We start from the raw sequence: 22,211 nt of genomic DNA, 5'->3' as shown, positions 1-22,211 counted from the left end.
AGCATCACAGACAGTCAGTCAGCATCACAGACAGTCAGTCAGCATCACGGACAGACAGTCAGCATCACAGACAGTCAGTCAGCATCACAGACAGTCAGTCAGCATCACGGACAGTCAGTCAGCATCACAGACAGTGAGCATCACAGACAGTCGGTCAGCATCACAGACAGTCAGTCAGCATCACAGATAGACAGTCAGCATCACAGACAGTCAGTCAGCATCACGGACAGTCGGTCAGCATCACAGACAGTCAGTCAGCATCACAGACAGTCAGTCAGCATCACAGACAGTGAGCATCACAGACAGTCGGTCAGCATCACAGACAGACAGTCAGCATCACAGATAGACAGTCAGCATCACAGACAGTCAGTCAGCATCACGGACAGTCGGTCAGCATCACAGACAGTCAGTCAGCATCACAGACAGTCAGTCAGCATCACAGACAGTCGGTCAGCATCACAGACAGTCAGTCAGCATCACAGCAAGTCGGTCAGCATCACGGACAGACAGTCAGCATCACAGACAGTCAGTCAGCATCACAGACAGTCAGTCAGCATCACAGACAGACAGTCAGCATCACAGACAGGCAGTCAGCATCACAGACAGGCAGTCAGCATCACAGACAGACAGACAGACCGACAGACAGTCAGTCAGCATCACAGACAGACGGTCAGCATCACAGACAGACGGTCAGCATCACAGACAGTCAGTCAGCATCACGGACAGTCAGTCAGCATCACAGACAGGCGGTCAGCATCACAGACAGTCAGTCAGCATCACAGACAGACGGTCAGCATCACAGACAGTCAGTCAGCATCACAGACAGGCAGTCAGCATCACAGACAGTCAGTCAGCATCACAGACAGACAGTCAGCATCACAGACAGTCAGTCAGCATCACGGACAGTCAGTCAGCATCACGGACAGTCAGTCAGCATCACAGACAGTCGGTCAGCATCACGGACAGTCAGTCAGCATCACAGACAGTCAGTCAGCATCACAGACAGACAGTCAGCATCACAGACAGTCAGTCAGCATCACAGACAGACAGTCAGCATCACAGACAGTCAGTCAGCATCACGGACAGTCAGTCAGCATCACAGACAGTCAGTCAGCATCACAGACAGTCGGTCAGCATCACAGACAGACAGTCAGCATCACAGACAGTCAGTCAGCATCACAGACAGACAGTCAGCATCACAGACAGTCAGCATCACAGACAGTCGGTCAGCATCACAGACAGACAGTCAGCATCACAGACAGTCGGTCAGCATCACAGACAGACGGTCAGCATCACAGACAGTCGGTCAGCATCACAGACAGACAGTCAGCATCACAGACAGTCGGTCAGCATCACAGACAGTCGGTCAGCATCACAGACATTCGGTCAGCATCACGGAGAGTCAGTCAGCATCACAGACAGTCAGTCAGCATCACAGACAGGCAGTCAGCATCACAGACAGTCAGTCAGCATCACAGACAGTCGGTCAGCATCACAGACAGTCAGTCAGCATCACAGACAGACAGTCAGCATCACAGACAGTCGGTCAGCATCACAGACAGACAGTCAGCATCACAGACAGGCAGTCAGCATCACAGACAGACGGTCAGCATCACGGACAGTCAGTCAGCATCACAGACAGTCAGCATCACAGACAGTCGGTCAGCATCACAGACAGACAGTCAGCATCACAGACAGTCGGTCAGCATCACAGACAGTCGGTCAGCATCACAGACAGTCAGTCAGCATCACAGACAGGCAGTCAGCATCACAGACAGTCAGTCAGCATCACAGACAGTCGGTCAGCATCACAGACAGTCGGTCAGCATCACAGACAGTCAGTCAGCATCACAGACAGACAGTCAGCATCACAGACAGACAGTCAGCATCACAGACAGGCAGTCAGCATCACAGACAGTCAGTCAGCATCACAGACAGTCAGTCAGCATCACAGACAGACAGTCAGCATCACAGACAGACAGTCAGCATCACAGACAGACAGTCAGCATCACAGACAGACAGTCAGCATCACAGACAGACAGACAGCATCACAGAGAGACAGACAGTATCAGAGCCACATGTGCATGTCCCGTCTGCTGCAGCTGGTAGGAAGACACAGTGATGACCACACGGTTACTTCTGCTTACTACGTAGCCAGGAGTCAGGAACACTTTGTCATTTCACTGCACGTACGGAGTCCAATCGACCCAGATGTGGGCCGGTTGGACTCGTTAGCCTTGGTTGGCAGCCAATCTAGGAGAAGGAAAACTGATTTAAACCTCCGCTGCGTTGCGGGTATACTCGTTTACAGGAAAGGCTTCGGGAAGAAACCCTGAGGACAAACCTGCATCTCTCCACTACCAGTTGTCTCGCTTAGTCTTGCCACTGGTAGTAGGTGGTCTGGGACGAGAGAGTGGGGTTGATGATGTGCAACTTCTCCTCACTTTAGTCATTGCACAAGTCATCAGTCATCCATCACAGGATGACTAGATGGTCCTTGTCACTGCGACGGACGAATAACAGTAACACCCAGACGCCCCACATCATGGCTTTTAGCGGGACTTTGCCCAAATGGCAGGTTACTTTGTGTGCATCCAATAGTAACAATCAAGTCTTTGAGTCTGTGAAGCTGAAATCATTGCAACAGAAACCTCACAAGCTAATGACTTCCACGTATGTCCAGCTGCAGGTCAAGACAGCAGCCCTAAGCCATGGTGGACACTCATCTTTGGTGCTAACCTTTGAAGTACTTGACTGTCTTGACTCGCAGCTCCAGTGTCGCATCCTCATCGCAGACAAAAATAGTGCGTGGATGCTGTTGGAAGGCAGACACGGTCCACATGTGGTTCACTCCCTCCTCTATGGCCTTGTACAGCGCAAAGGCTTTGTGGGCTCCTGTGATCAGAATCATCACCTGCGTAGAGAAGAGACAGACAACTAGAGTATTCTAATAGGAAAACCTGTTGATAGCATGCTAATCCACAAAACACCGTTTTCTTGCTTGTTTTTTAAAGAGCTTGTTGAAAACCACAACTCTTACATTGACCCGTCTCAGCTGTGCTAAACGTGCTGTGGTTCACTAGACAGAGACAGGGCTGAGGGGGGCTGTGTCCACATCAAGAGCTCAGCTTCTTCTGCTTCAGGTCTGGGCAACACTCAACCACTTCAAGATGAACTGTTGAGTGTTGGCCACTAGTAGTGCTGCTGAGAACTGTGGTGGGCATGCTACCAGATGAACAACACTACCTTCCTCTCCAAGCTGCTGCACTACAACCCCTCCCCAAGGTAGCTCGGTAACAAGTACAACCTGGACAAACCGAACTACACAACACATCTGCTGAAGTCAACATGACGATGAAATGTGTGTTACCTCAAATGTCCCGGCATCAGGAACACTGTCATTTCACCTCAACACATTCCACAACTACAGGGACACACATACCCACACTAACACACACCCACACTAACACACATATCCACACTGTATCTTCCCACACCAGTACTGGTGTGGGAAGATACAGCAACACAACAGCATCGTGCTGGTGTCTGCTGCAGCAGCACAACAGCATCGTGCTGGTGTGTTGCTGCAGCAGCACATATTTTACTGCATGGCATGTACTTGAAATGTCAGCACTTATATTAAGTATTTACTTACTTAATACTCATTAAGTAATAAATTATGGTAGTAAGATGTGTATCTTACTGTTCTTCAATATCACCTTTCTCACACCAAAATCCAATGAGTTTCTTGGATTTCAACTTGTGTAATACCCCCTTCCAGATCAAGTTGATCCTGAATTTTTTTCTGGAAAAGTCCCTTTCACAGGTATCAAACTTATCCATGGCTTTTAGTGACTGAGTCCCTGTGTTGTGCCATCGTCACGGACTCGCGTTTGCAGCAGCCTCACCCGGTACCGATTATGTGGAGTCTTTGTCCATGTCTAAGTTTGTGTCATCGTGTGAACTTTTTATTTTGAGCGTCGATTTCGCTTGGCTGGGAGAGCTGGCGCTGGATCGGCTGAGAGAGCTTGGTCTGCTGCGTCCTGAGGGCCCAAAGAGGAGACACCGAGGGCAGTCTGACAGGATGCGGGGCAGGCTAAGCTAACTGCTAGCCCACGGCCCTGCCTGAGAGGAAACACTGAGGTGGTCTGGCGGCGGCCTCACCTCGCGTCAACTGTGCGGTGACTTTGTCTGCGTCTGCGTTTATGTCATCATGTGGGGTGCGGGGGAGGTGTGTCTAGTGCAGCGGTGGCTAACCATGTGCCAAGGAGAGCCATGTGCATGCAGGTTTTCATTCCAACCCGACTCCACACCAGGGGATTTCACTGATACAGTCTCCCTCCTTGGTTGAAGGGTTGCTGATCAGTGAAACCCCCTGGTGTGTAGTCCGGCTGGAACGAAAACCTGCATACACATGGCTCTCCATGGCACGTGGTGAGCCACCCCTGAGCTAAGGTGTCTGTCTGGAGAGCTGGCGTTGGATCGGCTGGGGGAGCCTGGTCGGCTGCATCCAATAGGCCCAGGGACCACGGCCCTGCTTGGTCCTACGCCTGAGAGGGAAACACCGAGGGCGGTCTGACAGGACGTGGAGGCGGGGCAGGCTAAGCTAACCGCTAGCCCATGCAGACTGGCAGGTCCAACAGTCATGCTGGCTGGCGTTCGTTCTCTTGGACGGTGGCGTTTTTGGACTGTGTTGTACTGGTTGGACTGTGTTGTTGGCTTTTTTCCCCTTGCTTTGTTCTCTCCTTTTTTGTATGTTTTTGGTGGTGTTGTTTTTGAATGTGTTTTTGTGTTGCACTGCTGTGGGAAACAGGATTTCGTTTCTTTTGTGTACGTAGCACACTATATGAAATGACAAATAAATTGTTCCTGATGAAGGTTAAATAAATACCAGGTGGAGTAAGTCATTCTGATGTGCAGCTATAGGTCTCTCATATTGGCAGTATTTGCACATTATGCAGTAGCTTTTTTTTGCCAATTTCATGTCGTCAGCATCACAATGCAGCTACAGTGTAGAGGAATTAGGAGGAAAATCTGTCCACAACAATGCCCAGCTGTTGTCTTTCCTTTTGCTGCTGGAATGTGGATATGCATGTTCATTAGTTGGGTGTTAAAGGTGAATACGCTGAACCTGTGATTTCTGGTTTCTGTGACACCCAGTCAGACAGATGTTATTCCACTAAGACAGATGTTGTTCCACTCAGACAGATGTTATTCCAGGGCAAATACCCAATTTCCCCTCGGGGATGAATAAGGAATTCTGATTCTGATTAGTCCATTCAGACAGATGCTATTCCACTCAGACAGATGTTATTCCACTCAGACAGATGCTATTCCACTCAGACAGTTGTTATTCCATTCAGGCAGATGTTATTCCACTAAGACAGATGCTATTCCATTCAGACAGATGTTATTCCACTCAGACAGATGCTATTCCACTCAGACAGATGCTATTCCACTAAGACAGATGCTATTCCACTCAGACAGATGCTATTCCATTCAGACAGATGCTATTCCATTCAGACAGATGTTATTCCACTCAGACAGATGCTATTCCACTCAGACAGATGTTATTCCACTCAGACAGATGCTATTCCATTCAGACAGATGTTATTCCACTCAGACAGATGCTATTCCATTCAGACAGATGTTATTCCACTCAGACAGATGTTATTCCATTCAGACAGATGCTATTCCATTCAGACAGATGTTATTCCACTCAGAAAGATGCTATTCCACTCAGACAGATGCTATTCCATTCAGACAGATGTTATTCCACTCAGACAGATGTTATTCCACTCAGATAGATGCTATTCCAATGTTGTGATAACTGCTGTCCAGAGCCCAGGACTAATGTCCTCTAATTTTGAGCCGCACACCCTTTCAAACCATCCATCCATCCATTATCCAAACTGCTTATCCTGCTATCAGGGTCACGGGGATGCTGGAGCCTATCCCAGCTTTCATTGAGCGGCAGGCGGGGAGACACCCTGGACAGACCGCCACCAAACCCAGTAAAAACCCAGGATTTCAATTCAGTGTGAAAGTGGTATATGTATCAAGGATCCAGCTCCTGGTTTTTCTTGTATGTCATCCTCCTTCAAAAGTTTCCAGTCACTCTTCCCTGTACTGCACCTCATACGGCACAACTGCTCCTGATAATCTCTGGACTTGTCACTGCTGCCATAACTGTCTAAAGACCAACTATTACCCCGAGCTCTGATGATAACGCTTGTTGTAAAGCTAGTTTTTTAAGTCTTAGAATATTCAAGGCCACCAATTAAGTGAATCTTTGAAACTTTAACTTTAAAAAGACCTTACTGAAACAGTCAACACAGCAGTATTGTATGCAAGCAATACTAACTGCATGCAAAACGTGATTCAGTGGTTTGTAGATATGTATTCAGTTGTGTACCGCAAATACTGCACTGTCCTACTGTGCTACACGCAAGGTCATGTGGTCCCTGTAAAATATTTATGTACTGTAACAAGTAGTTTCAACTGAAAATCAATTTGGCTTTATGACATGCTGATAGTGAAATGGTCTTTTCAGAAGAAATACTTCCTTGCCAGTGGTGGATCAGTTATTTGACTGGCATCAGTGCTTACCTCTCTGGCATCCATGACAGTTCCTACACCCACAGTCAGGGCCATGGTGGGAACCTTGGAGAGGTTGTTGCCAAAATAGCGGGCATTTGCAACAATGGTGTCCTTGGCTAGTGTCTTCACTCTGGTCCTGGAAACGAGGCTGGAGCCTGGCTCATTAAAAGCAATGTGGCCGTCAGGGCCAATACCTTGAAAGACAGACCAAGAGTAGAAGAGATAGGTCAAGATGTAACGAGAAACTGTTGTAGACAATGGTTTCAACTTTGGAAAGCTCAGCTACACTTCACAAAAACAGAATTAGTCACAGTTTATATTGTATTTATATTGTATGAGGAAGTCAGTCATTGAAAGTAAATCATTGAAACGTACTTCTGAATTTCACATGACTGGGGAAACAGATATGAATGAGTTGGCAACAGATCAGGAATCAGGAACGCTTTGTCATTTCACTTCATGCACTTGTGTACATGAAATGAAACGAAATGCTGTTTCCCACAGCAGTACAACACAAAGACAACAACACATCCAACAACTACAAGAACACACATACTCAAACTATCCATCCATCCATCCAGCCATTGTCTTAACCGCTTAGCCTGCTCTCAGGGTGCTACTCCCACGCGCTACGTCTCCCTGGTGAAACTCCTCACTGTCAGGTGAAAAGAAGCGGCTGGTGACTCCACATGTATGGGAGGAGAGGTGGTAGTCTGCAGCCCTCCCGGATCAGCAGAGGGGGTGGAGCAGCGACCGGGATGGCTCGGAAAATAGGATATTTGGCCAAGTACAATTGGGGCGAAGAGCGGGGGGGGGGGGTCAGCAAATCTCACTGTTACACTAATATGAGGCAGTCATTTCAAGTTGGTCTTTCTGCCCTAGCGTGCAATAAATCTGGAATGGGACTTCGTACGGTGGAGCCAGGTACAGTCAGGTTGCTGATAGGGTTGTGGGCGAGCGCAGTGTCCTCAGTTTCTTAGTCAGATCCACCCCTCGCTCCTACCTAACTCCACCTTCTCATCCAAATATGGCCACGTCCGGTTTCAAAAAACAAAACAAAAAAAACAAGATGGCGACAGGAAAATGCCAAATTCAAGGCTTCAAAATGGTAGTCCATAAACCAGTGGGTGACATCACAGTGTCTACGTCCATTAGCTTATGCAGTCTAGGTACTTAGTACTTTCTGTTAGGAGGTAAAAGGTGAGGAAAGCAAAGTTTCCCTTTAATCAATGAAGATTTTTTTTCAATCAAGAATATGTGAAAGCTGTTTCAGAGCTCAGACAGGAAACCACATCTCTGCTCCTATGTTTCAGTTTTGTGATTAGACTCTACTTTTATTTATGTTGACACTTTTTTTTAGTAATTCTACAATCCTTGTACTTTTTTATTTTCCCCCCTTTTTCTCCCCAATTGTACTTGGCCAATTACCCTATTTTCTGAGCCATCCCAGTCGCTGCTCCACCCCCTCTGCTGACCTGGGGAGGGCTGCAACTACCAGATGCCTCCTCCCATACATATGGAGTCACCAGTCGCTTCTTTTCACCTGACAGTGAGGAGTTTCACCAGGGGGACGTAGCGCGTGGGAGGATCACGCTATTTCCCCAGCTCCCCCTCCCCCTTGAACAGACTGACCAGAGGAGGCGCTAGTGCAGCAACCAGGACACATACCCACATCCGGCTTCACACCCGCAAACGTGACCAATTGTGTCTGTAGGGACGCCCGACCAAGGCGGAGGCAACATGGGGATTCAAACCGGCGAGCCCCGTGTTGGCAGGCAACAGAACAGACCACTATGCTACCCAGATGCCCTCAATCCTTAGGGCCCAGACACACCAAACCGGCATCAGAGAACTAGCGGCAACGAAGGCCGACTGTTGCGTCACCTCACATCGCCTGCGTCCGGACCAAAAGTAGCACTTGAACACACCACAAAGACTACAGCCAACCGCCAACTAGCATGTACGTTCTGCGCCTGCTGAGAGGAAATAACCCTCCATGCCAGCAGGTGGCGGTAGTCTATATTCCTCATTCAAAATTTGAAACCGGAAGACCCAGGATATTTACCGTACGTTAGCGAACAATAACAACTCTGTGAGGAGAATTAAACTGTAAATAATATATTTCTTTACACAGACCAAACTGTCCTGGATTAAGACGTATCCATGGGGATAGTACATCACATAGCACCATAAACCCAAAGAGGATGGAAAGGGGGACCGGCAGTTTTACAAAGGGCTGTTTATGTCCGTTTGTATATGGCATCCCCTTACATCCCCCATCACATCGACCCTTGACAGTATGGCTCCCCCCGGTCAACAAAACCATCTACACAAAAACGTTAAAAATAACAATGCAATGTGACCAACCTCCTACAAACAACTCGATTCCTCCAGCCTCCGTAATCCTCTGCTCAAAGGCCTGGCATTCTGCTTCCAGGTCCTGTGCGTTGCCGTCTAGAATGTGTGCATTAGCTGGATCGATGTCGATGTGCTTGAAGAAGTTGTTCCACATGTAAGAGTGATAGCTCTCCGGATGTGCACGCAGCAGACCTACAACAGAGAGCCAGATTTAGTATATCAAAACCTGCTGCCCGTCAGATTACATGACCCTGCCCCTAAAACGTGCCAAATCAATACTAATCTTAACCACACCAAGCCCACATCTAGATAGATAGGTAGATGTATATATAATCGCCCACCTGACATCTAAACAACGATCTCGGACTCATGCCTAACTTAACTGTATCTGCTTGCCATGTCCTGGGTGAAGTACGTGTTTTGAGAAGAAAGAAGGCCACTTTATTCTTGTCATTGTCCAGGTTACAACTGTAATTTGCCTTCTGCATTCAACCCATCCTATTGTATAGGAGCAGTGGGCAGCTGCAGCACCCGGGGACCAACTCCAGTTGTTCTTTCCATTGCCTTGCTCAGGGGCACAGGCAGGAGTATTAACCCTAACATGCATGTCTTTTTGATGGTGGGAGGAAAAACGGAGCACCCGCAGGAAACCCACCACAGACACGGGGAGAACATGCAAACTCCACACAGAAAGGACCTGGGACGGCCTGGGGTTCGAACCCAGGACCTTCTTGCTGTGAGGCAACAGTGCTAACCACTGGGCCACCGTGCTGCCTGTACAGTTGTTTTGAATAACACAACTCAGAGCTAATAAAAAGAAACATCCGCCTTGTGAATAGATGAACTGAACATTTGTCGAACTCTGAATTAGGGGGTGGCCAGACAGAGATTTTGCACCCGTTGACTGAGCCGATTTAATCTCTATGGGGCTGACACCGCAATAGATGACTGACAGGATGGATGGATTTCCATCATTTTACAGAGGGTTGATAAGCATTGTACATCAAAAGTTGAAACCATCCAAACTTTTTGGCAGACTGTAGTATATGTAATTAGTGGGGCTTTTGGGCAGCGCCAGGTCCTTATGGTTGGGTGGGTGTCCTGCGGCTATGGGGGTTGTCCTGGGAGCTGGATGCTGTGGCTACGGGGGGATCCCGGGTCTATAGAAGGAGGCTGTGGGCCAGGGAAAGGGGGTCAGCTCCCACTCCTGGGCAGGGCCAGCTGAGGCACAGGAAGGGTCTGCATCAGGGGGCACCTGTAGCCGGCTTATGGGTGTGTGTACGGGGTGTGTTCGTGGGTTCAGGGCTCGGGTCGGGGCAGCAGGTGTGGGCTGATCTCAGATACCAGAATTTATTGGGATTAATCCGGTGCACTCACAGGTGGACACATCACATGCACATACACACTGCTAGCATCTGCCTCACACACTCCCTGGAACACTCTCCTGATTATATCCTTCCTCGTCCTTTCTCCCTCTTCTTTCCTATTTTACGTGTCTCTTTCTTTATCGCTATGTCACTGTTACCCTAAACTGATAGGGAAGAATGATTTAAGTATGTTTTGTCAAACACGTCGGTGCCTGTTTCTGTCTGTCTTATCACATACGTGTTGTCACTTTGTGTTCACAGCATGGAAACTATGCTACTGTTGGGCGAAGGAGAAGGAGAGGGGGAAGGTATGTCCACAGGCAGCGAGAGAGGAGGAAAGGTAGGAGTGTGGAGGTGAGAGTCAGAACTTTGAATGTTGGCACTATGACTGGTAAAGGGAGAGAGCTGGCTGACATGATGGAAAGAAGAAAGGTAGGCACACTGTGTGTGCAAGAGACCAGGTGGAAGGGGAGTAAGGCCAGGAGTATCGGAGGTGGCTTCAAACTCTTCTACCATGGTGTGAATGGGAGGAGTAATGGGGTAGGGGTAATTCTGAAGGAAGAGTATGTCAAGAGCGTGCTGGGGGTGAAAAGAATGTCAGACAGAGTGATGAGTATGAAGCTGGAAACTGAAGGTGTGATGATGAATGTTATCAACGCATATGCCCCGCAAGTTGGGTGTGAGATGGAAGCGAAAGAAGAGAGATGGCAGTGGGGTTTTAACACAATCCTGGAAAGTGAGAGGATGCCTGAGGAGTGGAGAAGAAGCATACTGGTATCGATTTTCAAGAACAAGGGCGATGTGCAGAACTGTAGCAACTACAGAGGTATAAAGTGGATCAGCCACAGCATGAAGATTTGGGAAAGAGTAATAGAAGCTAGGTTAAGAGGAGGAGAGGTGATGATCAGCAGCAGCAGTATGGTTTCATGTTTGCTTTGAGAATGTTGATGGAGAAGTATAGAGAAGGTCAGAAGGAGGTACATTGTGTCTTTGAGTTGCATTGTGTCTTTGTCGATTTAGAGAAAGCATACGACAGGGTGCCGAGAGAGGAGGTGCGGTATTGTATGAGGAAGTCAGGAGTTGCAGATTAGTATGTAGGAGTGGTGCAGGATATTTATGAGGGCAGTGTGACAGTGGTGAGGTGTGTGGTTGGAATGACAGATGGGTTCAAGGTGCAGGTGACGGACGAGATCAGGCAGGAGTCTCCGTGGACTATGATGTTTGCGGATGACTTTGTGATCTATAGTGAGAGTAGGGTGCAGGTGGAGGAGAGCCTGGAGAGGTGGAGGTATGCACTGGAGAGAAGAGGAATGAAAGTCAGTAGGAGCAAGACAGAATACATATGTGTGAATGAGAGGGAGGACAGTGGAATGGTGGGGATGCAAGGAGTGGAGGTGACGAAGGCATTTGAGTTTGACACTTGGGATCAACTGCACAAAGTAACGGGGAGTGCAGGAGAGAGGTGAAGAAGAGAGTGCAGGCAGGGTGGAGTGGGTGGAGAAGAGTGTCATGAGTGATGTGTGACAGAAGGGTACCAGCAAGAGTTAAAGGGAAGGTTTACAAGATGGTAGTGAGACCAGCTATGTTGTATGGGTTGGAGACAGTGGCACTGATGAAAAGACAGGAGGTGGAGCTGGAGGTGGCAGAGGTGAAGATGATAAGATTTTCATTGGGAGTGATGAAGAAGGACAGGATTAGGAAGGAGTATATTAGAGGGACAGCTCAGGTTGGACGGTTTGGAGACAAAGCAAGAGAGACAAGATTGAGATGGTGTGGACATGTGTGGAGGAGAGATGCTGGGTATACTGGGAGAAGGATGCTGAATATGGAGCTGCCAGGGAAGAGGAGAAGAGGAAGGCCAAAGAGGAGGTTTATGGATGTGGTGAGGGAGGACATGCAGGTGGCTGGTGTGACAGAGGAAGATGCAGAGGACAGGAAGACATGGAAACGGATGATCCACTGTAGCGCCCCCTAACGGGAGAAGCTGAAAGCAGTAATGGTAGATTTTGTGTTCACAGCATGAACACGTGACATCATAAATCAGAAATGTCCAATGTGAAATATACCAGTTCCAAGTTGTCTTGAACGCAGCCAAGAGCAGCATCACATAATCAGATGAGTCTTAACCTTTGTATAACATCAGCGTTAAACCGTGTACACTGGTTCTAACAATTCTTCTGACTTTATAATTTGTCCCTCGTTAAAAAGAAAAAAGTTAGAAAACAATCACAATGAATTACTATTTAAGATTCAAAATGCTGAAAACAAAGCACACATGGAAAAGAAAAGTACTGTTAAAATTTTGTCATATTTTCCACATTTTCCAATAAAACTTGTCTTCATGCATGCTCAATAATTCAGGTAAGGAAATCCCAGCAAGGTGAATCAGTTCATCTGGATGCAACATTTATTGAGAGCAACGTTTCCTCATCATCTAAGTGACCTCTTCAGTCTCGACTGACTGCAGGTATCCCACCCTTATAAACAATACAGTGACACAACCACCCAAACCAACAATTGGCTTCATATGCAAATTGTCGTGACCATTAACTAGAGTTACAATGGCCATGTGTACTGTCCCTCAGTTCAGGGATGGTCGTTCCCTCTTCACATAGATGGCCTCTTTGACTCCCCGTTCAAACCAGCGTTCCTCCCTATCAAGGACGGTCACATCCTCATAATGAAAGAGTGGCCACTGGCCTGTAGATGGTGTGGACCGTGGAGTCCCGGCCTGACCGATTGTTGTTTTCGGTCGTTAGGCCACTGTATAACATATATGTGTCCTGGGTACGACGTTAAACTGCAACCGCTGGGTGGTCGGCGACTAAACCGGCACCCCCACTTCAACCCTTGGGTTGTTGTGAGGAGGGTGTGTGGACACCCAGCAGGACTAAAAACTAAATCTGTCAAAGGGCGGATGAGTTCCTCTGTGACCCAACGGCCATCCATACCTGGAGAGGAGATAGGGACCACCAGGTACTCCCCTACTGAAACACAATGACGACCCAACCAAACTGTTGAGGCGCCAGCTGTGCTCCTACGACCTGCACAGGTTATGGAACTGATGATGATGATGATGATGATGATGACATAAACTATGCGTTTCATTCCGTCCTGTCTCCCCACGGTACAGAATGGACGATTAAAGCATTTTTAGCTGCTTACACTACGTATTAATTCCGTAACCGCTTCACATAAATGGCATACCAAACCCCGCCATCTATACAACGTGTCATCGGTAACCATGGAAACAGCCAGCTACTCCTCACAAGTGTTCCACTCTAAAACAGCCCGTGTGGAAACAAGCGCCACATAACAATACTATCGTTACATCATTTGTCTTGTCTTCTGAAGTGTGATCCCTTATTTATCAGTCTAACGTCACATCCCTGTATACAACGTCACTTCCTTTGTATCCTCCGTTAACAAGGAACACTGTTATCAGCAAATACAGATGTGTGCCTTATCAGGGTTGAACATAAGAACAGAGATTTCACAAAGCTTAGCAGCAGGGTGGCTAGGCCACTGCTTGCTTTAGCAGCAGGGTGGCTAGGCCACTGCTTGCTTTAGCAGGTGTGGACGCCTGCCTGCACTGCAGACGGACCGACTCCACTTTCTGGGGTCTCCCACAACAAACCTCCGCCTGCCACTCACCTACGTACTCGTCCATGTTGAAGGTCTTCACGTACTTAAAAGACAGATCCCCACTTTTGTGGTACTCGATCAGCTTCTTGTAGCAGCCAGACGGGGTGCTCCCTAAAGAAAGGAGAGAGAAGCGGTGTGAGGAGGTTAGCTAGCTCAGGACCGGCTACACCCTCCACCCCCACCCGGCCACCCGGTGAGCTGGCTGGGTGGCGCGGGAGTGCTGCGTGCGTACCGGTGGGCAGGCCCAGGGTGAAGTGTCGCTCAGCGGTCGGCCGGAACTGGAGGATTTTGTTGCGGATGTACTTGGCCGCCCACTCGCTGGCCGAGTCGTAGTCTTCAAGGATGACCAGCCTCATATCTGTTGTTGGTCCTGAGAGGACACGACCACCGCCTCTGAGTCGGGGACGGGATAGATAGTCCCGGTTCTAGGCAGCTGGGCTCGCTTGGCTTGAGGGACCAGTGGCCAGCTCGTCTACTGCCGCCCACATGACCGCCCGACACGCCGGCGCCGCGTCACCAGGCAGGCAGGCAGGTGGGGAGAAGCACACCGGACACGCAGCGATGCCGCCTTCAAAATAAGAGTCTCGCTTAAAGGAACAACGGGGTTATTATGTATTTGTTTGTTTTGAGGGTCAAAATCTCGTCAAACTATTCAAGTGTTAGATTAAATCTCCAGTAAAAGTACAATTATAAAATAGATGCTTGTTAAATTTCGTTGTAGTCATTCTTGATGGATGAGGTCGTTTCAAACGAAGCAAAAATAATCATAAGAACCACGAAAAACCGTTACAGAAATACATTTTTACCAAAAATATCAGAATCAGCATCATGTTTGTTGGCCATGTGGGTTTGCACTACAGGGAATGTGACTCTGGTGTCGTGGCTCTCTCGGTGTACTGAACATAGAATAACAACACTACAACACAACAATCTTCACCTATATACACAAGGACTGGTTTACACAGGTGAAATAAGAGGTGATGAAGTGCAATGGTGCAGAGAATACACCAGAATCAGGATCACGTCAGAGGGGTAGCACCTTACCTCAGCAAGGGCCCTTTGGCTAAGGACGACGTCCCTACTGATAGACCTGGTCCTCCTGCATGCCTGTATGGTACTTCCCATGGTGCCCAGTCCAGCCAACACGTTGGGATAGGTAGAAGGGAACTCTGGTTTCAAATCCACCTGCTGCCTTGTGGGTTGATGCCTGTTTAGGCAAAGGCTAGGAGATAGTAACTCTGAATTCAAATCCCCGGGCACGGTCTACCCAGCTATCAGTACCTGGAAAGGGTAAAACAAGGGTAAATCATTCCCCGGGCGCTGCACGGCGGCTGCCCACTGCTCCTAGCTACACAGCTAGGATGGGTTAAACGCAGAGAGTGAATTTCATTGTATGTATGCACAAATGACAAATAAAGTGTATTCTATTCTATTCTATTCAGAGATGCTGAAATAGATGTTAGCAGGTTACTTACATACATGCTTGAGGTAGACATGAAAGAGTGTACCGGTATACGTACAATGTACAGTAGTACAGTATATTCAACATGTACAGTACAGTATATACAACATGTACAGTACAGTATATACAACATGGTTGATTTATTTGACTGTGTTAAGTGTTCATTTGAATGACAGCCCGCGGAAACTGTTTTCATATCTGGTTGTTTTGGGGTACAGTGCTCTGTAGCGCCTACCAGAGGGGATGAGTTGAAACGAGTTGTGACCAGGGTGTGCAGTGATGTTGCCTGCTCGTTTCCCGAGTCTGGAGGTGTACAAGTCCTGAATGGAGGGCAGGTTGGCACCAATGATTTTCTCTGCAGACCTAACTGTCTGTTGTAGTCTGTCCCTGTCCTGTTTGGGGGCTGATCCAAACCAGACAGTGATGGATGTGCAGAGGACAGACTGGACTATTGCGGTGTAGAACTGAATCAACAGTTCGTACAGCAGGTTGAACTTCCTGAGCTGGGCCTTTTTGATGATTGTGTGTGTGTGTGTTGGATGCCCACCTTAAGTCCTGGGAGATTGTGGAGCCCAGAAACCTGAAGGTTTCCACAGCAAACACAGTGCTGCTTAGTATGGTTGGGAGGGGGGGGGCAGTGTTAGGGACTCCTCCTGAAGTCCACTGTCATCTCCACAGTTTTTAGTGTGTTCAGCTCCAGGTTGTTATGGTCACACAAGAGGACCAGCTGATCAACCTGCCATCTATATGCCGACTCGTCACCATCCCGGATAAGGCCAATGATGTCGTCACTATGAAACTAAAGTTTCAGAGAATACAGTATCAGTCAGAATAAGCCCTGGCCTGTGACTGCTTTGTGTAGGACGGGTAACTTCATTCAGATGCAAATGCAAATGCATTTCCACAAATGCATTTTAACTTTTCGTTCAAGCACACATTGTTAGCATAAACATGATGATCTACGATACAGTTATCGTCTTGATTTTGAATGTACATGTGTCAAATGCATATTTGGCAATAAATATGCATTATTAACAAAATTAGCAAAAATGTTCAATGTTAGATACTATGTGGCCTTTCATTTTTAACCCGACCCCTCACTAACTCCTGGTGCACATCAAATGTGCTGCCAGTGGCTCTCGTGTAAATGAGAAGCTGGCTAACATCCACCACGTCGGGACTCTCGTCCAGCACTAAGCGGAAGTACTTGCAGCCGCATGGCTGGTGTTAGCTTTCCCGCCACATGATTTTGAATGTCAAACATTCTTGGCGTCACTGTGCCAAGAGGCAGAGAGGCCGTTTCAAAGTTCTCAGCCATGTTACTGTAACCCGCACTTTGCGTTGGGCCGTCGTCTCCCTACACGCCCTGGGACTCTGCGTTGTGTTTGTTGTGGTATGATGTTTGCGTGGAAAAGGAAGGAGGCGGAGGCTTGGGATCGTGGCTGAGACCTGGACACTTTATTGGCACTCGCTTACACTTCACCTCTCATCTATCAGCTGGCCGCTGGCCTCATCATACTCACAGCTTCCGGCAGAAGAAACAACAAAACATTTTTCTTTCTCAATAAAATTAAAATAAAAAGTGCAAATGTGAAAATAAACACATCTCATATCAAAATGCTACCTTACGGCAAAACCAAAGCAAATGTCATCCATTATAAATTAAATAAGGCACTTATTACCCATAAAATTAAACAAAAAAACCATGGATAATCTGCTCAAATAATACTGCATCCTGCGTTATATGCCATGCTAATGCTCAACAGGCTAGCCAACACTTTCTGTCACATTTCTCTTGCCAAATACAATGTTCGACATCAAACTTTAACTAGGTTATAAGCAAACATGTCTATTAACACCACAGAATAAACAGTTAGACAATATGTGGGATATAAATCAATATTTTTATGATAATGCAGACCGCCAGTAACACTGCTCACCTTCCGGCAGAAGAAACAAAAGCATGTGATCAACGTGGCCTTTTGCCCGGGACAAGAACTAGGGGTACGGTGCTGCAAGAGAGACAAACATCGCCATTTGCGGCATTCCCAGGGGAACATACAGCGTAACAGTGCCACCCTGTGGCGGATTTACATTACTACCTTACATCACCATCTCCAAAAGCTTCAGCAGCTCTCCTTTGCCCCATCGGACACGGGCTTCTTTGCTTTAGCAAGCTCCAGGCCAACGGCACCATGTTGAGTTCGCCATGAGATTCGTAGAAAGTCAACGCAAAGACGTGAACAATGAATAATACGCGTGCATAATACGCGAATGATATTCGCGCAGTTTTTTTCCCCCGATAAAATTCGCTGACGCTATGTCGCAAAGCCTATCAGCGCCGAGCTTCTCCTGACGTCACTGACGCCCTGGCGTCCTGTTGAGCGAATAAAAACACCCGATCACGATCCCGTGATCGAACTCGCGCCCGTAAAGCGAGGCGGAAATGCGCTTGGCGTCCGGCAGGAAGTAGAACACGCCAGGGGGCTTGAGAGAGGACTGCTGTGCAGACGTGGCTTTGGTCCGGTCAAGTCGGTTTTTATTGACTGTGAAGATTCATGCTTGTGGGTCCTGTGTAGCGCTGGTGTGTCGTATGGACTTGGGGTAGTGCCCTTCTCTTCACTGTGCTTGTGGTCTACAGACAAGGTAGGGATGCAGGCCCGTATGCTCCTCGAATATGTTTGGCTCTCACGTACCGGCGAATTTACGTACGGGCGACATGGCACCCCCCGCCCCCCCCCCCATGGCGGCATCTTGCCGGAGGCAGCGTGAGGCAGCCCCCGCACAAAAACATCCGGAATGGTGACGTTTGCGCGTCAGTTTTCAGTTGTTCATTTGCACATCACGTCAATGATACACGTCACCGTGTGGGTCAGTTAACCTTGTCGGCGTGGGCGCGCCGATTCTACTTTGTGAGATAGGCAGGCTATTGTCTGGGAGCGTCTCCCGTACAGAAGTACGAGATGGGGAGGGGGGTGGGGGTAGGCTGACCTCAGGTGTCCCCACTGGAAGCCCACGGTAGGGGGCAGAAGAATCTATCATATAGCGCACCTCTAACTGTGTATAGCACTAATGCCATTAGTAAAATCAGTCGCACAACAAAATGCTACCGAAATAAACCACAACTTATTCATGAGACATATTGTTTCATTTTTTTCTGGTTTGTGTAAAATCTTTAAGAATAATATAAAACCAGTCTGCACCAGGGTCCAAACTACAGGGGATGGGGGGGGGGGGACTTGGCTCCTCTTAATAAGACATGAGGTCCCCTGAAAACATGATTTGTGAATATTGACAATTTGCTATTTTTGCCATGCATTTCTATTCTTCTGTATCTTCATCATCATGGATCACGTGGAAAATTAGGCTGTTATTGATGCATGATTCATGCATGAGGGTGATTCATCACTAACCCACTTTAATAAGGATACCGGCACGCATGCTATTCTTGCCATCACCAACGAAGCGTGGCGGCGCACTAACGCTGTGCTGACATAAAGCAAGTAGGCCTACAAGCTAGCTGCTTTGAATGTTTCTTTACAACAGGAGTCAGTCCTCTCTTTGAGACAAGCGCCCCCCCAGGCAGAGTGTTTTATCTTTTACGACCAAGACGTACGTACGCCCACCCTCTGCACCCCCCCTCACCTCTCCACATCCCACCCTATCCCACCTTGCTCCTCTCTCCCCCGATGAGGTCCTCAATCTCATCACATCCAGTCGCCCTACCACATGCTGCCTTGACCCGGTCCCCTCCCCTCTTCTTCAGTCTATAGCACCTGAACTCCTTCCCTTTCTAACCCACCTCATCAACACCTCCCTCCAGGCAGGATGCTTTCCATCTGCCTTCAAGACTACTAGAGTCGCCCCCCTTCTCAAGATACCATCACTTAACCCCTCTGACGTCAAAAACTACAGACCGGTTTCCCTTCTACCCTTTCTATCCAAAACTCTCGAACGTGCTGTCTTTAACCAACTTTCTTTGTACCTCCCCCAGAACAACCTCCTGGACCCCAACCAGTCTGGGTTCAAGGTGGGTAACTCAACAGAGACGGCCCTCCTTGCAGTCACAGAATCGCTGCACTCTGCGAGAGCAAAGTCTCTCTCGTCTGTCCTGATACTCCTGGACCTGTCAGCTGCGTTCGACACAGTGAACCACCAGATCCTCCTCTCTACCCTCGAGCGGCTGGGTGTCACAGGCTCTGCACTCTCAATGTTTGCGTCCTACCTGACGGGTCGCTCCAACCAGGTGACATGGAAGGGATCTGTATCAGAGCCCTGCAGACTGACTACAGGCGTTCCACAAGGTTCGGTTCTGGGTCCTCTCCTGTTCTCCCTGTATGCGACATCCCTGGGTTCTGTTATTCACTCGCATGACTTCTCTTATCATTATTATGCCGTTGACACCCAGCTGATCTCGTCCTTTCCTCCCTCTGACACACAAGTAGAGACTCGCATTGCTGCGTGCTTGACTGGCATCCCGGAGTGGATGGCGTCACACCACCTGAAGCTCAATCTGGACAAGACAGAGCTGATGTTACTCCTGGGGAAAGGTTGACTGCACCAAGACCTGGCCATCACCATTGACAACACCATGGTGACGCAAACTCGGACTGCGAGGAATCTGGGTGTGATTCTGGACGACCAACTGTCATTTGCTGCAAATGTTGCATCGGTTGCTTGCTCTTGCAGATTTCTCCTCTATAACATCAGGAGGATTCGCCCATTCCACACCGACGAGACGTCACAGGTCCTCATCCAGGCTCTGGTCATCTCCCAGCTGGACTACGACAACTCCCTCCTTGCTGGCGCCCCGGCGTCGGCCATCAGACCTCTGGAGCTTGTTCAGAAAGCTGCAGCTGGTCTGGTGTTCAACCGCCCTAAGTTCTCCCACACAACTCCCCTTCTCATGTCCCTACACTGGCTCCCAGTAGCTGCTCGCATCCAGTTTAAGACTCTGGTGCTAGCCAACAGGGCAGTGAAAGGAACAGCTGCTTCCTGTCTCCAGGCCATGGTCAAGCCCTACCCCCCCGCCCAACCACTTCACTCTGCTGCCTCGGGACGCCTAGTTGCCCCGTCGCTCAGAGGCGCCTGCTGCCGATCGAACCGGTCACGGCTCTGTTCTGTCCTGGCCCCACAGTGGTGGACTGAACTCCCCACTGATGTCAGGACAGCAAGTTGAAAACTCACCTCTTCATGAACCAATACCCTGTTACTTGCTCGTAGCACTTATTGTATTCACTCATTTAAAAAAATAAAATCTTTCTTGCTCTTTTACTCTAGCACTGGTTTTGCTCTTAGATGCTTGTTTAGAGAGAAGATGCACTTATGACCTCTGATGACTAGTAGTTCTGATTTCCTATGTTAAATGTACTTATTGTAAGCCACATAAAAGCGTCGGCTAGATGACTGTAATGGAATGTAATGTAATGTAATTATGACCGTTTGGGATTTTCAAAGTTTAATAACTGTTTGGGAAAAAAATAATACAGACCTGCTGCTCCTTGAATTCTCCTAAAATTGCATATATTTGCATTTAAAATGAGTTTTAGATCAATTGCACAAAAACATTTATGATGAGATCTACCTAAAACGACCATGGGCGGTAATCATGACCGCTCATAATTTGCGCGTGATGTCAGTATTTATGACGTGTGTTGGTCGCGTCATGTCATTCGTGAAGTTCACTGCTCTGTGCTAGAAACACACTAGCGCCCTCCAGTGCAGAGAAACAGTCTAAACTTGATTTTTGATTATGTCCAACATGTCTGGTTACAGACGCACCATGACTACCACCGAGGCGTTGCAGTTGGTTTGATATCTAAAACTCGTGCTCATTTGTGTCGTGGGAGGAGCAGCTCGGCTCGTGAGCGTGAATTCGCAGAAAGGTCACCAAACACAAAAGGAAAACCACACAGGGCACCGGGGAGAAACTGCCCACTTCCGGCACTGCTGACGGTTGTTGAGAATCCTCCCTATGTCCACCCCTCTGCTGCCTCGCTCCCTGTGCCTCCAACCGTCCTCTGATGACCCTCTGATGCTCTGATCGCCGCCTGCAGGGGGCACCGCCCCCGTGCAGAAACCGAGCAGCACATGACGAGCTCGGGGCTCAGTAGCAGTAGTCTGTTAATGGGTGATCATGGATATGGAGCAACATAAATCAAATCAAATCAATTTTATTTGTATAGCCCAATATTACAAATTACAAATTTGCCTCAGTGGGCTTAACAGCAACACAACATCCTGTCCTTAGACCCTCTCATCGGATAAGGAAAAACTCCCTAAAAAAAACCCTTTAACAGGGAGAAAAAATAGGAAGAAACCTCAGGGAGAGCACCAGAGGAGGGAGCTCTCTCCTAAGACAGACAGCGTGCAATGGATGTTGTGTTCACGCAATTTACATAACACAACATTGAAAGAGGATAAACAGAATTATAATGGACATACAATTTATGAAGAACATGATGCACAGGATGCCAAGCAGTGTCCACATGCCAACGGAGCAGTCCAGGACCCAAGCCACGCGACCAGCATCATCATGTAATAAAAGAAAAACTTATGTGAGGAGAGCAAGGGCAGGCAGCATCCAAATGGCGACCACCGTCACCACGGAGACCAGGGAGGAGAACCGACTGCACATGCATCTAAGAGAGACTCACATGACACCATTCAAACACAGAAACAGAGAAAGGGGAAGACATCATTCAGAGAGACAGAAAAGACATGTTAGAGAAGAGAACAGTTTGCAATAGTCATTAGCCATAATCAATTAAGTCATCATT

At 48.2% G+C, this 22,211-nt stretch overlaps 1 protein-coding gene across 3 annotated transcripts in view; it reads right to left on the bottom strand.

Moving 5' to 3' along the window:
* Positions 1–14,476, bottom strand: part of LOC130126329 (glucosamine-6-phosphate isomerase 2) — a 30,558-nt gene extending 16,082 nt beyond the window's left edge. For all 3 annotated transcript variants that reach the window (XR_008811720.1, XM_056295796.1, XM_056295797.1), the window contains exons 1-5: positions 14,203–14,476; positions 13,980–14,081; positions 8,968–9,150; positions 6,610–6,794; positions 2,740–2,914 (exon numbers count right to left, since the gene is read on the bottom strand). Coding sequence is in view for 2 of the 3 variants with exons in the window: in XM_056295796.1 (XP_056151771.1) it covers positions 2,740–2,914; positions 6,610–6,794; positions 8,968–9,150; positions 13,980–14,081; positions 14,203–14,326 (769 nt within the window). In the remaining variant the exon portion in view is untranslated. The remainder of the gene's footprint in view (positions 1–2,739; positions 2,915–6,609; positions 6,795–8,967; positions 9,151–13,979; positions 14,082–14,202) is intronic.
* Positions 14,477–22,211: the final 7,735 nt, after the last annotated feature.

Source organism: Lampris incognitus, chromosome 16 (genome assembly GCF_029633865.1).
Source record: "Lampris incognitus isolate fLamInc1 chromosome 16, fLamInc1.hap2, whole genome shotgun sequence".
Taxonomy (NCBI): domain Eukaryota; kingdom Metazoa; phylum Chordata; class Actinopteri; order Lampriformes; family Lampridae; genus Lampris; species Lampris incognitus.
Note: the sequence above shows the minus strand (reverse complement) of the source record. Positions and strands in the feature narration are given on the sequence as shown.